A 17,790-nucleotide genomic window follows, 5' to 3' on the forward strand; every position below is an offset into this window, starting at 1 on the left:
CTCCTCACACCCAGGTCCCAGGGAAAATACCCATCCAGTGAAAAGACAGAAGATACATATTTACATCTAATCCCTCCCTCCACTTTTGGAAAATAACTTTTTTTCTGGGATTACATTATCCAAGATTTTATTGAATACCTGCATCAAGTTGTGAAATCTGTGTTCATCCAAAACCATTACTGGAAGGTTAGTGTAATGGATTAAATTGGTTTTATGTTAATCTGTAATACGGTGTCCAATGGTCTATGTATCCTTTACTACAGCACTGACTATAACACTGCATCCTTTCTGATATTGTCTTTGTGAATGATGGGGAATCTCTCTTTTCCTCTATAGGCTATAGCAAACTGGTGCTATACTTTCTGAAGATACAGAACTTAGCTTATTGATGAGCATTGAGCTAAAATGATTTGTTCACAGTGGCTAAGTTCAGTGTCTGGAATGAAAACAATTTTATAGCATACCAGGGTGTCTTGCCTACCACTTCGGAGATGGGAAAGAAGGGACGAGAAGAGGACAGAATCCAGAGGTTGGAAAATGCAATTTGGTGGCAAAAGAAACACACACCTGTTTAGGAGAGGTGCTGGCTAGCAGAGTAGAACACTTGAAAAAGAAAAGGAGAGCCATACACTCTAGGAGCGCAGATCCAATTATGGAAAGGACAGGCCACCTGTAAAATTAGCAGGAATGTTCTTTAAAAGACTTGCATGTTCCGACACACAGGGGAAGATTACCCTAGATCACACTCCAGAGCATTATAGTTTTTTTTCTTCACTCTGGTGCCTGGAACACGTGTGTGTGTGTGTGTGTGCGTTTGTTATAGAATGTGTAGTACAGGGCTGTGTACTCCGGTGCCTACTGATCTGGAATCAGTGTGTGTCTTTTGACTGCTGGCTCAGTTCAGCAGGAACGGGAGTGGCGTCCAATGTGACATCATCATCTTCATCATCATGTTGTGCATTGTTCGACAATGCATGAAACAGCTATAAACATGTGATAAATATACCAACACAATAGACGTATGTAATAAATATGCCAACACCTGTCTTGTCTTGTTCTGCACAGTATCCCAGGCAACCCATCCATCTAGCGAGACTACAGTATGCCAAATGGATTTAAAATGCCTTCTCATCTTGATTGTGAAGTTGTAATAGAATACAGTTGTAAAGAAAGTGTCTGCATATGTGTCCTTTAAGTAACTGTTGCCAGTCAGTGCAAGGCATAACAAAGAGTCAAATGTACAATAAACGGGATAGTGTTACACCGGCAAGGAAGCTAATCCACAGAACACAACAACCAGAGATTAAACTGATTGTTATTACACACAAAAGGTGGGTTCCAAGAAAGCTATGACATCATACTGAATTATGTCACTTAGCATTTTCTAGCACACCAGGGTTGAATTGAAATTAAACATATCTTTGTGGAAAAATACATCAGGTTCTGTGTCTAAATTCAGTATTTGATTACTAGAGGAGCAGTGGAAGTACAGAAAATGATACTGAAATTAAGTTATATCTCACTTTTTATTTCATTGCATACATTTATGAATGAATGATAATATTTGCTGTAGGCCTAGGCTAGTTATGTCATTCTCACTAACCCACTGATAAAACATACTGTGGGTGTTCTTATAGAGATGTTGTTGTTTTTAATTTTACCTTTATTTTACTAGGCAAGTCAGTTAGGAACAAATTCTTATTTTCAATGACGGCCTAGGAACAGTGGGTTAACTGCCTGTTCAGGGGCAGAACGACAGAGTTGTACCTTGTCAGCTCGGGGATTTGAACTTGCAACCTTCCGGTTACTAGTCCAACGCTCTAACCACTAGGCTGCCGCCCCAGGGCGAATAAACTGCATATGCTTCTGAGGACAAAGGGCAGAGAGTTTAAAACAGGATGTTATCTTCTACAATAAATAGTTTCAGTTTCAGTTAATCTGACTAAAATAAAATGCACACACACTCCATGTTTTTCTGTTTTATTGACGAAGCAGACGCGCTCATGATCAAAAAAGGGTATGATGCCGCTTTCAAGTGCTGGTTGGAACTAGGTCACTCGAAAATGTCCGACTAGCTTGAAAGCGGCGCGTGAATAACTACAACCAGTTAGCAAGTCTAATATTTTCGAGTTTCCAAATTACGTCAACGCAGCATGTCAGCCGTACCTAACCCATAGATGAAAGCGCGTGAACAGACGATACAGGAAATTACAATTCGCAAGACCTAGAAACAACTTTTCAAGAAGATTTTCGATGACCATTCACGTTGGATTAAATTTTAAGCGTCCAGCACTGAAAACCAACTAAAGTATTGTTTATTTTATTTTTTGTAATAAGGACGGGAACACCTTTTTTCACTAACGTTTCGGTTGTGCAGGTGAACTAGTTTTTTTCTTATCAACTTGTTTTGTAATGCTGGTGGATAAGGGAGCTTCCCTTTGTCAATAATGTTAATGTGTAACGTTACTACAGAATTCAAATAAATGGATCGTTATGCCAGGTGAGGAATAACATTTGATTAGTATTTATGTTTAGGTGTTAAGTGACTTTGTGGATGTATAGGCTACTGTATGCAATGGAGTCTGGTGGTTGCCAATACTCACAAAATACTACTGTAGTCAAACTAATGGAGTCCCACCTCTTCCCAGGTGAATTCCACAGGTATAGAAAACTAAACAGTACTTCATATGGCCACCAGATGGCCTAAACTCTTACATGCAAATAAAATCTTTCAATCCCAGAGACAGTAATAGCTGTTAAAACGCATAGGCCTATGGTAAAGAAAAACAACGCCTATTGTCATTCTGTTTGGCAATGTAAGTAGTAGCCTTTAGTCGGTTAACGTTGATAGAACTTTAGTTGACCGAGTTTGTTGCCATTTCTGTTTTATTGAAAGGGAATGATACCGCGTTCACGTCCTGATCGGAATAAGGAAACTCGAAAATGTTTGACTCGCTTACTCAGTGGTTCCCTACCAGCGGTACTAGGAGAAGCCTCATGAGACCATTATTCTATTAGTAAAATGCACATGGGGTACTCCGACCAGAGCAAACTGCAGTTGTTAGGTACAGTAACCCGAAAAAGGTTGGGAACCACTGTGCTAACTTGTTGAACGCGGCACTTGAATAACTACAACCAGAAAACGAGTCCAAACTTTTCGAGTTTCCAAATTTCGAATCGTGCGTAAACTCAGCATGTAACCCGCACCCAACCCATCGATGAAAGCGCGTGGACATAAAATATAGGAAGTTACAATTCACAAGAACTTGTCAAGAAGATTTTCGATGACCATTACAGTTACATTACGCGTCCAGTCACTGCCAACCGACTAAAGCATTGTTGCGTTTATTTGTATATTTTGCAATAAGGACGGGAACACCTTTTTTCGCTCACCTTTCGGTTGCGCAGTTGAGCTATTTATTTTCTTATCAACTAGTTTTGTACTACTGGTGGAAAAAGGGAGTTCCTTGTCGTCAATGTTCATATGTACAGGATAAAAATAAATGGACCATAATGCCAGGTGAGGAATAACATTTGATTCGTGTTTGTTATTACATAGCGGGACAATTCCTAGACTTAGCCCATTCAAATATGCTAACTACTTATAGCGCAGTGACTATAGTCGTCTATCTTCTGGCAGAGGTAGTTTTGTTGAGAAGGGTGCAAATGCCTCCTGCAATTAGGGGCATTCCTGTATCTGCAGGAACCCATTTTTATACTTCTATTGGACCATTTTTAAATTAGGCTAGGTGGGAGGCGGGGGCGCTCCAGTGCAGTAGGTGGCGCTAATGCACAATAACGTTGGATGCCAGCCACCGATAAACACCACAGAGAAGGGGCGGGATGACAACGGTAGCTAGCTGTACACTAGTAGGCAGTGTCGAGCTAACAAAGGACACTGTGCTAGCCCTAAGGAGGACTCTGGTACACAGCAGACGGGGAGGGCAGGGGCGACACCGTATGTTAGCTTGCAAACTGGCGTGGATGTCGATTATGGCACCTCGCCTCTGATTCAGAGGGGTTGGGTTAAATTCCGTAGATACATTTCAGTTGAAGCATTGTTGTACAACTGACGAGGTATCCCCCCTTAACAAACTTCCGTACTTGACCGTGTCCCGTACATGTGACCGTATTTTAGCCCCCCTAAAAATGTATACTTCCAGGTCAACTGTATTATGAATACAAACTTCTCCGCTTTCCAGCAAAATCATTGACGACGTGACCTTCATGCTTGCCCGTCTCTGCATGTTTGAAGAAGGCAATGGATCTCCGCCTGGTCTTTTAAAAAATGGCGAAGGGGGAAGCGAAGGCTACTGAGTAATAGTGAAAGGGGAGATATGTCGTGTGGAGATTTTTTTTTTTTACCCGATTTGTCCAATTTATCACCTCAAAAATTTTTATGAAACACTATGAAGAGTTTTTATATATTGTGTCATTACATACGTATTTGACGATTTGTGTCGAATTTGAATAGGGTTTTTAGGGTGGAGCTAAAGTTATAATCACACATTAAACTGGCTGAAATGTATATTTCTTTTTTTTTTTACCTTTATTTTACTAGGCAAGTCAGTTAAGAACACATTCTAATTTTCAATGACGGCCTAGGAACAGTGGGTTAACTAACTGCCTGTTCAGGGGCAAAACGACAGATTTGTACCTTGTCAGCTCGGCGATTCGAACTTGCAACCTTTCGGTTACTAGTCCAATGCTCTAACCACTAGGCTACCCTGCCGCCCCGAATCATGATTGGCTTGCAGTGATGACGCGAAAATTATATGCATTCAGTTGTACAATAATGACTAGGTATCCCTCTTTCCCTGTCTTTTTTTTTTGTTTGAGATCATTACCTATTTTTTATATTTTTTATCAACCAATACAGAATGTACATGAGGGAACACATGTGTATATATAGATTATAAACAATGGACAATCGAGCTAGGGGGACAATCGAGCTAGGGGGACAATCGAGCTACCCCCTAGCTCGATTGTCCATTGTTTATAATCTATATATACTTGTGTTCCCTCATGTACTTTCTGTATCACATTACAATTACACAAGGACCTTGAGGGACATACATACACTTACAATTCTAACAGCTTTTTTGTTAAGAGTATTTAACTGTCTTAAAATACAGTTCAATTTATTTTTGTAAGGTAAGAACATTTGTTTTTTGTTTGTAAATTTACATTTGTGTATATGAAATTTGGCCAAAAGAATAAGGAACTTAATTACATAAAAATGTTTCGGCTTATTTCTATCGTATGTAAAGAATCCAAGCAGTATATCTCTCCACAATAGTGTAAAATCTTCATAAATGTGTTCAATTATAAATCTACTGATGTCTTGCATGAATACAATGCCAAAAAAGCAATTTGAGTTGATGTTTTCCTTAAACTTCTTCATATAGTGGTTGGCAGGATAATATTTATGAATAATTTTAAAGGAAACTTCCTTAATTTTGTTAACAAGTAGGTATGTGTGTGGCAACATCCAAACTTTTTTCCATCAGATATTATCAATAAATCCATTCCAATAAGGCATGACATACAAACATCCTGCTGAAACAAGGTTCGTATTGCTCTGTGTGTTGAATGGACCAAAAGAGAAACAAATCTTTCCTACTGATGAGTCAACAGGGTCAATAGAAGGTAGGCTATGAGGGTCAGGTCTCGACAAGTTCCTGAATAACAGAGCAACACCTGAGGGAATGGCGTCTAAAACAATTGCAAAATCTTTAGGTGTTACAGGGACCTTCTAAAGTGATAAGAATATTTCCCTGTCCTTTTCACTTTCTTGTATCTAATCTGCAAGCGAAGCGCGTACGATACGTCCTGATACGTCACAATGTATCATACAGCGTCAGAGGGGTCCGTATTTTTCAACTTTTCTCGAATACTATTGGTCTATTACCATGTCAATCAACACTTGAATAGAAACTTAGTTTACACTATGTATTTTAATGCCAACAGTCTAACAATCGCATATTTTTATTTATTTTTATCGCATCCTCGTTTGAATGCCGTGGTACGCAAAATCTGTACGGAACAGTGTTGGCGACTGTTGGCTAGTACACAGTGTTTCCCCAACCTTCCACCTGCTTTGCTAGCAGGAGGCGGGTGGCGAACGGTACTAGACAGTGTCCTGTGGGGCACCATATTCCCACTGTTCTGTTAACGACGAGGAGGACAGGTGGGAGGGAGCGAAGGACATTGTCTGCTGGTATCGCTAGGTAGCAGAAGTCACAGCAGTAGACTACGGTAGGGATTAAAACCTGTAACCGGGATCCCATGACCACTTTTCACAAAAGCCAGGTTTCTAGAAAACAGTTGACTATATTGATTTTAAACTGGTGTCGAGGACAACGCGGCAGAGGCTGGCGACAGTGGAGTGAGGAGAGGAGGAAACTTCCATTGGGCCAAGAAAAAGAGTAGAGAAAGGGAAACTCACCTTAGTTATGATCAACTGAATGGTGAAAATATTGGCCTGTTTTGCAATTGACAATGATGTCATTGTTAACAACATTGCTCTATCATCATTACTAAATACCAGTTTCACTTGCTGTGAAATTTTTATATAGTGACGCAGCCAAGTGTTGTAACCACAATCTTATTTTGGGAGAACCCTGGCATAGTGGCCATATCTAGATTTTAAAAGCTTTAAATGGGCACTTCTGATTTTTGCGGTATTTCCCGGGACTCTCAGATAAATATGAATTATTCCCGGTATTGAAAGTTGTTAAATTGTCTGAAAATATTCATCCCTACTGTACAATGAAATCCATATGGTTAGTACCAATCAGGGGTTGGAACTGAAATATTTTCCAATCGTTCTATCTGAATGGAAACATCATTTTTTTGTTCCGTTCCACTGTTCCAACCAGCAAAATAAAGTTCTAAACCAGTTTTAATTTAAAAAAAGTTAGTTGATATTGTTCCTTTTTAAACATCTGAAATCACATGGTTTGTTTTCTCCTTTTAGCTCGACATTAAATTTCTTCACCAATCAGTGCGGGTAGAGAAACTTGCAACTGATTGCAAGATGCAACTGATTTTGTGGGTGGGGAGAAGAGCTGGCCTTATGGCCATCTTATGACATACATTATTTGACTTGGGCTCCCAATTATACCTACGGAAGAACCGCTTCAATGAAGAAACATTGAATGTCTTTGAACTTCAGAGTGTTTGCTTAATGTTGGACCAGAGCTAGCTGTGTGTGCAGATTAGCACCAGAATTAAAAACATGTCTTACCTTTTTGTCGTTATTAAATCCAATGTGAAACATGATAACTATAGTATCCTTAACGAGCATTGAAAAAGTTGGCCCATTCTTCTTAATTAAAAATATCTATAATTTCTGAATCAAGCTTGTACAGTCAATAGGCTAGTAGACTATGCTCCGGAGAGGGAGGGACTTTTTTACCTTTATTTAACCAGGTAGGCAAGTTGAGAACAAGTTCTCATTTACAATTGCGACCTGGCCAAGATAAAGCAAAGCAGTTCGACAGATACAACGACACAGAGTTACACATGGAGTAAAACAAACATACAGTCAATAATACAGTATAAACAAGTCTATATACAATGTGAGCAAATGAGGTGAGAAGGGAGTTAAAGGCAAAAAAGGCCATGGTGGCAAAGTAAATACAATATAGCAAGTAAAACACTGGAATGGTAGTTTTGCAATGGAAGAATGTGCAAAGTAGAAATAAAAATAATGGGGAGCAAAATAAATTAATTAATTAAATACAGTTGGGAAAGAGGTAGTTGTTTGGGCTAAATTATAGGTGGGCTATGTACAGGTGCAGTAATCTGAGCTGCTCTGACAGTTGGTGCTTAAAGCTAGTGAGGGAGATAAGTGTTTCCAGTTTCAGAGATGTTTGTAGTTCGTTCCAGTCATTGGCAGCAGAGAACTGGAAGGAGAGGCGGCCAAAGAAAGAATTGGTTTTGGGGGTGATTAGAGAGATATACCTGCTGGAGCGTGTGCTACAGGTGGGAGATGCTATGGTGACCAGCGAGCTGAGATAAGGGGGGACTTTACCTAGCAGGGTCTTGTAGATGACATGGAGCCAGTGGGTTTGGCGACAAGTATGAAGCGAGGGCCAGCCAACGAGAGCATACAGGTCGCAATGGTGGGTAGTATATGGGGCTTTGGTGACAAAACGGATTGCACTGTGATAGACTGCATCCAATTTGTTGAGGAGTGTATTGGAGGCTATTTTGTAAATGACATCGCCAAAGTCGAGGATTGGTAGGATGGTCAGTTTTACAAGGGTATGTTTGGCAGCATGAGTGAAGGATGCTTTGTTGCAAAATAGGAAGCCAATTCTAGATTTAACTTTGGATTGGAGATGTTTGATATGGGTCTGGAAGGAGAGTTTACATTTACATTTAAGTCATTTAGCAGACGCTCTTATCCAGACACCTAAGTATTTGTAGTTGTCCACGTATTCTAAGTCAGAGCCGTCCAGAGTAGTGATGTTGGACAGGCGGGCAGGTGCAGGTAGCGATCGGTTGAAGAGCATGCATTTAGTTTTACTTGTATTTAAGAGCAATTGGAGGCCACGGAAGGAGAGTTGTATGGCATTGAAGCTTGCCTGGAGGGTTGTTAACACAGTGTCCAAAGAAGGGCCGGAAGTATACAGACTGGTGTCGTCTGCGTAGAGGTGGATCAGAGACTCACCAGCAGCAAGAGCGACCTCATTGATGTATACAGAGAAGAGAGTCGGTCCAAAAATTGAACCCTGTTGCACCCCCATAGAGACTGCATAGAGACTTCACCCCCATAGAGACTGAAGCCTACACACGCACATACTGGCAAAGATTTTCAGATGGCAATCAGGCAGACATTGGAATACGTTTCTGCGTGACCGAGCGAGGGCTTTGCATAGGCGCTTTGTTGCATTTGTTGTGGGACTGGAAAAAATGCTTGGAACGTAAAATAACGTTAGTAATTAACTGGTTCATATGTTTTCAAAATATCAGTACTGTTCGGAACGGTATAGATCACTTTTGTTCCCGGTCCTGATTCTTTTCCTGTAAAAATGTACTTATTTTTCTGTTCTGTTCCTTGAACCTGGCACGAGTACCAATATCACAAGTTATTTATTGTGTAGACTGCCATCCTACTCGAAATATAATCAAGTGGGATGGAACAAATTGGCCACGTTAGCTACTGCCAGCGACATAATACAGCTGCTTGGTGAAGGAACTACTGCCCAGTGGGAAGCAACAGTGGAGTGGGAAGCACCTAGACACAACACCGTTGCACCGGTCATTCACACGAGCTTGTCGTTACGTTTGCTAATTGGCATGTCAAGGTGACATACAGATGGTGATATATACTGCAAGTTATTTCTCCCACGCCCATCGAAATAAACAACTTTATTTTACAAGTTAACTACCACAATGCTTCTGTTGCCAGCATTAAACTAGCTAGTTCGGAAGGGCTCCGCAGCAACTGACTGCAACAAATCCGTCTCCACTCAATTAAGCTGTGTGACATACATCATCAATTTTGGCACCAGGTGTGTCCGTATAGCCATTCCTTTATTTTTACTATTTTCTACATTGTAGAATAATAGTGAAGACCTCAAAACTATGAAATGACACATGGAATCATGTAGTAACCAAAAAAGTGTTAAACAAATCAAAATATATTTTATATTTGAGATTCTTCAAATTAGCCACCCGTTGCCTTGATGACAGCTTTGTACACTCTTGGCATTCTCTCAACTACCTTCACCTGGAATGCGTTTCCAACTGTCTTGAAGGAGTTCCCACATATGCTGAACATTTGTTGGCTGCTTTTCCTTCACTCTGTGGTCCAACTCATCCCAAACCGTCTCAATTGGGTTAAATAGCCCTTACACAGCCTGGAGGTGTGTTGGGTCATTGACCTGTTGAAAAACAAATGACAGTTCCACTAAGTGCAAACCAGATGCGTATCGCTGTGGAATGCTGTGGTAGCCATGCTGGTAAAGTGTGTCTTGAATTCTAAATCAATCACAGACAGTGTCACCAGCAAAGCACCATCACACCTCCTCCTTCACGTGGGAACCACACATTCGGAGGTCATCCGTTCACCTACTCTGCATCTTACAAAGACACGGCGGTTGGAACCAAAAATGTATCATTTGGATATATATATATATATATTTTTTTTTTTTTACCTTTATTTAACCAGGAAAGTCAGTTAAGAACACATTCTTATTTTATATTATATTAGACCAAAGGACACAATTTCACCAGTCTAATGTCCATTGCTCATGTTTCTTGGCCCAATCAAGTCTCTTCTTATTAACTTTTGACTGGTACTGTACATGCATGCATGCATTGTTAACACTTTCAAACAGTTTTATGTGTATGTCCCTAACAGTGTTGCAATATGATTGTGTGAACAATCTGCCTATAATTATTAGGATTTAAGTGCCTGAGCTTGACCAATATGTTCTTCTGAAAGTCAAACAACCATTTTCTGATAGAATACCCCCAAAATGAAATATTTTTTGCTTCAAGTTACGAGGTCCAAAATGTCACCTGAGAGTAAGAATGACTCAGCTGTTGAATCTCATTGTCATTGGACAAAATATTATATTGTATTGAATGGAGGTTAGGGAAGTCGTGGGAAAGTTGGTTGCGTGGAGGGAATAGAGGCTATTGTCTTAGTGGAACAAATACTGTAGAAAACATTTGTTCCCTTTTCTGGTGTCTGCATGCATACAGGCTCAACAGACAACTATGCACTCACTTCTCTTAGAAGCTGGGCTCATTTGTTGTGTCGTGTTTCTTCCCTCACTGCTTCAGTGGAGGTCTATACTGTATAGATACAGTATCCTATTAAATCTCTGCAACTATCAATGGCTAAACAGATTTATTCTTAAATTAAAGGGGAGAATTATTGTAATAAGTTCTGATAAGTATTTACTGTCATGTAAATACTTTACTTAGATTGCCAGTCTAATGCCATTTGTAATGTTTACAGTGCATTCAGAAAGTATAGAGACCCCTTCACTTTTTCCACATTTCGTTACGTTACAGCCTTAATCTAAAATGTATTGAATTAATTGTTTTCCTCATCAATCTACACAATACCCCATAATGACAAAGCAAAAACTGCAACATGTATTCAATATAAAAAACAATACCTTACATAAGTATTCAGACCCTTTGCTGTGAGACTCAATTTCGAGTTCAGGTGCATCCAGGTTCAGCTGATCATCCTTGAGATGTTTCTACAACTGGATTGAAGTCCACATGTGGTAACTTCAATTAATTGGAAATTATTTGGAAAGGCACACACCTGTATAAGGTCTATATAAGGTCTCATAGTTGACAGTGCATGTCAGCACAAAAACCAAGTTATGAGGTCAAAGGAATTGTCTGTAGAGCTCCGAGACAGGATTGTGTTGAGGCACAGATCTGGGGAAGGGTATCAAACATTTCTGCAGCATTGAAGGTCCCCAAGAACACAGCGGGCAAACTTTGCAATTGGGGGGGATGGCCTTGGTCAGGGAGTTGACCAAGAACCTGATGGTCACTCTAATAGAGCTCCAGAGTTTTACTGTGGAGATGGGACAACCATCTCTGCAGCACTCCACCAGTCAGTTCTTCATGGTAGAGTGGCCAGACAGAAGCCACTCTACAGTAAAAGGCACATGACAGCCCACTTGTAGTTCGCCAAAACGCACCTAAAGGACTCTGACCATGAGAAACAAGATTCTCTGGTCTGATGAAACCAACATGGGAACTCTTTTGCCTCAATTCCATGCGTCATGTATGGAGATAACCTGGCACCATCCCTACGGTGAAGCATGGTGGAGGAAGCATCATGCTATGGGGATGTTTTTCAGCGGCAGGGACTGGGAGACTAGTCAGGAACAAGGGAAAGATGAAGGGAGCAAATTACAGTGAGAATCCTTGATGGAAACCTTCTCCAGAGTGCTCAGGACCTCAGATTGGGGAAAAGGTTCACCTTCCAACAGAACAACAACCCTAAGCACACAGCTAAGACAACGCAGGAGTGGCTTCGGGACAAGTCTCTGAATGTCCTTGAGTGGCCCAGCCAGAGCGCGGAATTGAACCTGATCAAACATCTCTGGAGAGCTGTGCAGCGACGCTCTCCATCCAACCTGACAGAGCTTGAGAGGATCTGCAGAGAGGAATGGGAGAAACTCCCCAAATACAGCTGTGCCAAGCTTGTAGAGTCGTACACAAAACGGCTTGAGACTAATCACTGCCAAAGTTGCTTCAACAAAGTACTGAGTAAAGGGTCTGAACATTTATGTAAATTTGTTATTTCTTTTTTTTTACATTTACAAACATTTCTAAAAAACAGTTTTTGTTTCGTCATTATGGGGTATTGTGTGTAGATTTAATGAGAAAAAACAGCAATTGTATCTGTTTTAGAATAAGGCTGTAACATAACAAAATGTGGAAAAAGTGAAAAGGTCTGAATGCTTTCCGACTCCACTGTATCTCCCATACTCCTCTCTGACTCTACCGCATTCTTTTCCCTCTCTCCCTACCCAGTGGTTACATCCTGATTGGGAGAGGGCAGTGCCAGTGAGGTATGCTGGAGAGGTCCTGTTTGTGTGTCAGCCAGCAGGATGAGTGTGTCTGACGGTGTGGTAGGAGTGGCCAGCCTGGACGTAGATCAACAACAACAACAGCAGCCGCAGGCCGTCTTCCTCCAGATCTACCCACGCCTGTCCCAGGACAAAGCAGCATGTTGTACTCTCCAGGTCAGCCCAGGGGCCACAGTGGCCATGGTTATCCAGAAAGCAGGGGCCACTCTGGGCCTGGACATGACCAGACCGTATGCCCTGCTGGAAGTCAGGCAGGCTGAAGGGGAGGAGAGGAGGCTAGGGGACACTGAGATGCCTGTGGAGAGGGTGTTGCTTTGGCCCCCAGGGGCCAGAAAACGGCATCCCCAGGAGAAGGGGTATTACTTCATCCTCCAAGCCCAGGGAGGTGATGGGGCTCTGGGGTCAGAGATGGACGGTGGTGGTGTACCTTCATTAGAGGAATATGATGACTTGTGCAGCCTCTCCACCCTGACCGAGGACACTATCCTGGCCGCCTTGCGCCTGCGCTTCTACAAACACAACATCTACACGTACGCCAGGGGCATCCTGGTGGCAATTAACCCCTTCAAGTTCCTGCCCATCTACAACCCTAAGTATGTCATGATGTACAACAACCAGCCACTTGGAAAATTAAGCCCTCACATCTTTGCAGTGGCGGATGTGGCATACCACACCATGCTGAAGCAGCAGGAGAACCAGTGTGTGGTGATATCAGGGGAGAGCGGATCAGGGAAGACCCAGAGCACCAACTTCCTGATTCACTGTATGACGGCGTTGAGTCAGAAGGGCTACAGCAGCGGGGTGAAGAGGACCATACTGGGAGCTGGGCCTGTGCTGGAGGTAAGTGTGTTTGTGTGTGTGTGGGGTGTTAGGCCTGCTTCGGAAGCAGCATTCCTTTGCAGACAAGTAAAAGGCCCGTTCAGTGGCGCATAGTTTTTATCTCCAGAGAAGGTTTTGTGTCTGCATTTAAAAAGCTGTAGTGTATCCTTAAAAACCAACAAACGTGCCGAGGTGCTTTCAAGGGTATATGACTGCAGTAGATATACACTACATGAACAAAAGTATGTGGATACCTGCTCGTCAAACATCTCATTCCAAAATCATGGGCATTAATATGGAGTTGGTCCCCCCTTTTGCTGCTATAACAGCCTCCACTCTTCTAGGAACTAGATGTTAGAACATTGCTGCGATTCATCCCAAAGTTGTTCAATGGTCAGGGGTCTGTGCAGGCCAGTCACGTTCTTCCACACCGATCTTGACAAACCATTTCTTATGGACCTCGCTTTGTGCATTGGGGCATTGTCATGCTGAAACAGGAAATGCCTTCCCCAAACTGTTGCCACAAAGTTGGAAGCACAGAATCGTCTAGAATGTCATTGTATGCTGTAGCCTTAAGATTTCCCTTCACTGGAACAAAGGTGCCTAGCCCAAACTATGAAGAACAGCCCCAGCCTCCTCCACCAAACTTTACAGTTGGCAGTGTGCATTCGGGCAGATATCGTTCTCTTGGCATCCGCCAAACCCAGATTCGTCCTTCGAACTGCCAGATGAAGCGTGATTCATCACTCCAGAGAATGCGTTTCCACTGCTCCAGAGTCCAATGGCGGCGAGCTTTATGCCACTCAAGCCGACGCTTTGCATTGTACATGGTGATCTTAGGCTTGTGTGCGGCTGTTCGTCCATGTAAACCCATTTCATGAAGCTCCCAATGAGCAGTTCTTGTGCTGACGTTGCTTCCAGAGGCAGTTTGCAACTCTAGTGAGCGTTGCAACCGAGGACAGATGGTTTTTGAGCGTTTCAGCACACGGTGGTCCCATTCTGTGAGCTTGTGTGGCCTACGTCTGAGCCATTGTTTCTCCTAGACATTTCCACTTCACAATAACAGCACTTACAGTTGACCTGAGCAGCTCTACCAGGGCAGAAATTTGACGAACTGACTGTTATACACCTGTCAGCAACGGGTGTGGCAGAAATAGCCGAATCTACTAATTTGAAAGGTTGTCCACATGCTTTTGTATATATAGTGTAATTTCCTTGCCCAGCCCTAGCGGTCATGCATACTAGAGGCCGACCGATGTTATGATTTTTCAACGCCGATACCGATTATTGGAGGACCAAAAAAATGCCGATACTGATTAATCGGCCGATTTTAAAAATATATATATATAATAATAATAATGTAAATAAAAAAAAATACAAATTAAAATATATATATATATTTTAATTTGTATTAATGACAAATCCTTTTAACATGAGTTTTCAATATTCCCAGGTAAGAAGTTTTCGGTTGTAGTTATTATAGGACTATTTCTCTCTATACCATTTGTATTTCATATACCTTTGACTATTGGATGTTCTAATAGGTACTTTAGCACTGCCAGCCTAATCTCGGGAGTTGATAGGCTTGAAGTCATAAACAGCGCAATGCTTGAAGCATTGCGAAGAGCTGCCGGCAAACGCAGTAAAGTGCTATTTGAATGAATGCTTACGAGACTGCTGCTGCCTACCACCGCTCAGTCAGACTGTTCTATCAAATCATAGACTTAATTATAATATAATAACCCACAGAAATACGACAATTAGGTCATTAATATGGTCAAATCCGGAAACTATAATTTCGAAAACAAAACGTTTATTCTTTCAGTGAAATACGGAACCGTTCGGTATTTTATCTAACGGGTATAATCCATAAGTCTAAATATTGCTGTTACATTGCACAACCTTCAATGTTATGTCATAATTATGTACAATTCTGGCAAATTAGTTTGCAACGAGCCAGGCGGCCCAAACTGCTGCATATACCATGACTCTGTTGCACAGAACGCAAGAGAAGTGACACAATTTCCCTAGTTAAAAGAAATTCATGTTAGCAGGCAATATTATCTAAATATGCAGGTAAAAAATATATACTTGTGTATTGATTGTAAGAAAGGCATTTATGGTTAGGTACCCATTGGTGCAACGACGGTGCTTTTTTCGCGAATGCGCTTGTTAAATCATCACCCGTTTGGTGAAGTAGGCTGTGATTCGATGATAAATTAACAGGCACCGCATTGATTGTAGGACAAGCTAGAAAAACTAGTAATATCATCAACCATGTGTAGTTAACTAGTGATTATGTTAAGATTAATTGTTTTTTTATATGATAAGTTTAATGCTAGCTAGCACCTTACCGTGGCTCCTTGCTGCACTCGCGTAACAGATAGTCAGCCTGCCACGCAGTCTCCTCGTGGAGTGCAATGTAATCGGCCATAATCGGTGTCCAAAAATGCTGATTACCGATTTGTTATGAAAACTTGAAATCGGCCCTGATTAAACGGTCATTCCGATTATAATCGGTCCTCTAATACATACAGTACATAATAAGACCATTATACTGCATTGTGAATTGAGGTGCAATTTTGTGATTTTATTCTTATTGTTTTAACGGAAAACCAATTTTAAAAATCAGAAGGCAGTTGTCTATTTGTCACATCAGTACTATTAATGTTAATAAAGCATAAGAAGACTTCATAATAAAGTGAGAAGTGTTACTGAGCTAGACTTGTATGCAGAGGCGAGATCCCGGTCAGTTTGAGTTTCTCTTTGTGTGAACAGTCTTCAGATGAGAACTCCGCTCATTATGCAATAAATGATGCACTCTAGGGCAGACAGGAAACTATGTACGTGAGTAGAAAATACACACACACACACACACACACACACACACACACAGAGAGCTTACTGTTTGCGCCTGGAAGTGTGACCTCCAACCTACCCACTGCAACCACATCACAAACAATATTTAATGTTTCATTGAATAAGACATTGTTGTTCCTCTGTTTATCACTGCTATTTACAAATGGATGAGTAGCAATGAGTAACCCGACAAACAGCTGTTGTCTCTCCGGTTTGTTTCCTATTCAGTTTTCAGGGCTAGTGAGCAAAACAGTTCTGCCAGAGCTGCATTCCAGCTGCTGAGTGAATAGTGCTCAGTGATGGGGGAACACCTTTTCAGTGAAATGAATACCACTTGTCTCTTTACCACAGAAAATGACAGTGATTTCTTCTGTAACAGCCAGTCAGCCAGCTAGTCACTCTGTCGCAGTTATGCTCTGGCCAGTGTTCCCTCTAAGCTACGTACATGTGCAACCACAAAGCTCCTGGAGCAGTCCCGTGCAGAAGAATTGCAAGCCCAATCAGAGATGCACGAGATTGAACTTCACTAAAATGTACACCATCTTTCCTCTACAGTGGATATATGGTTATTTTGTTGTAGGTTGAAGAGTGCGTCGGAGTAGCCTTGTTCTATTTCACAGGCATGCATGAGCGGTTGTAGAGTAGCCTATATGGACATTTGAGATCACAGAACAGAGCCGCGTGTGCACATATGTCGATATTCTTTCCTAGCTTGTGAGTGACTAGCCCAGTTATAGCTAATTTTGCTCAGCAATGGGGGAGTGATTGTTTCCTACAAGAGCACAACTTGCACATGTGTAACTGTCTTTGAAAAGCAAGTCAGGTGAGCTTTTTTTTTTGTCTTAAAGGGAAAGTGTCCTATTTTGAGACAGGCTTGAAAATGCAAATAAGCCAATAGGCAGAGGGTGGCACACATTTCTGTATGATTCTCTTAATGGTAATAATAATGATAACAGTTCATTTAAAGCGGTTTCTTGCATCATAGCACAATATAATGCCACTTTCAGTCACCTTTTTGGCCAATTGTGACAAGTTAAACATCATTCCTAAAATGGTTAATGCCAAGCATAATGTTTTGATAAAGTCTCATGGAATGTTGGCCTACATTGAACACCACATATTGGCTATTGTAGGCGATATCATAGAAGTCAACAGTTATATCCATGTGGAAATGTCCCACGACACAGATGTCAGTTCAACGTCTAGTTTTGATTTACATTTGTTTTGAGTTGTCAACTAACGTGAAATCTACAAAGTTTCACCATGTCATTGAATTTTGGTTAGAAGTTGGGTGGGAAAAAAATATGAAATTCCCTTATGCTAACTTTTTTCTAATCTAATGGGTTTTCCACTTTGATTCAACGTCATCACATTGCATTTTGGGGTTGAAATGACGTGAAAACAACATTGATTCAACCAGTTTTTGCCCAGTGGGGTTATGGCATTGGTCCATTGGTTTTGTTGATAGGCCTACATTATGCTCAGCTAGCCACAATAGCCCGTAGACCACTGTCTGAAACTGTAACAT

At 41.3% G+C, this 17,790-nt stretch overlaps 1 protein-coding gene across 5 annotated transcripts in view; it reads left to right on the top strand.

The window, feature by feature from the left end:
- Positions 1-2,166: 2,166 nt before the first annotated feature.
- The window catches only part of LOC115102892 (unconventional myosin-IXb-like), an 81,894-nt gene continuing 66,270 nt past the window's right edge, over positions 2,167-17,790 (top strand). For 2 of the 5 annotated variants that reach the window (XM_029623307.2, XM_029623311.2), the window contains exons 1-2: positions 2,168-2,500; positions 12,529-13,424. In XM_029623307.2, coding sequence (XP_029479167.2) covers positions 12,606-13,424 — 819 coding nt within the window. In that variant the 5' untranslated portion in view covers positions 2,168-2,500; positions 12,529-12,605. Of the gene's footprint in view, positions 2,501-3,199; positions 3,521-12,528; positions 13,425-17,790 lie in introns of those variants that run through there. The other 3 variants (XM_029623310.2, XM_029623309.2, XM_029623308.2) reach the window with 3 other exon arrangements.

This window comes from Oncorhynchus nerka, linkage group LG20, assembly GCF_034236695.1.
Source record: "Oncorhynchus nerka isolate Pitt River linkage group LG20, Oner_Uvic_2.0, whole genome shotgun sequence".
In the NCBI taxonomy this organism is placed as follows: Eukaryota; Metazoa; Chordata; class Actinopteri; order Salmoniformes; family Salmonidae; genus Oncorhynchus; species Oncorhynchus nerka.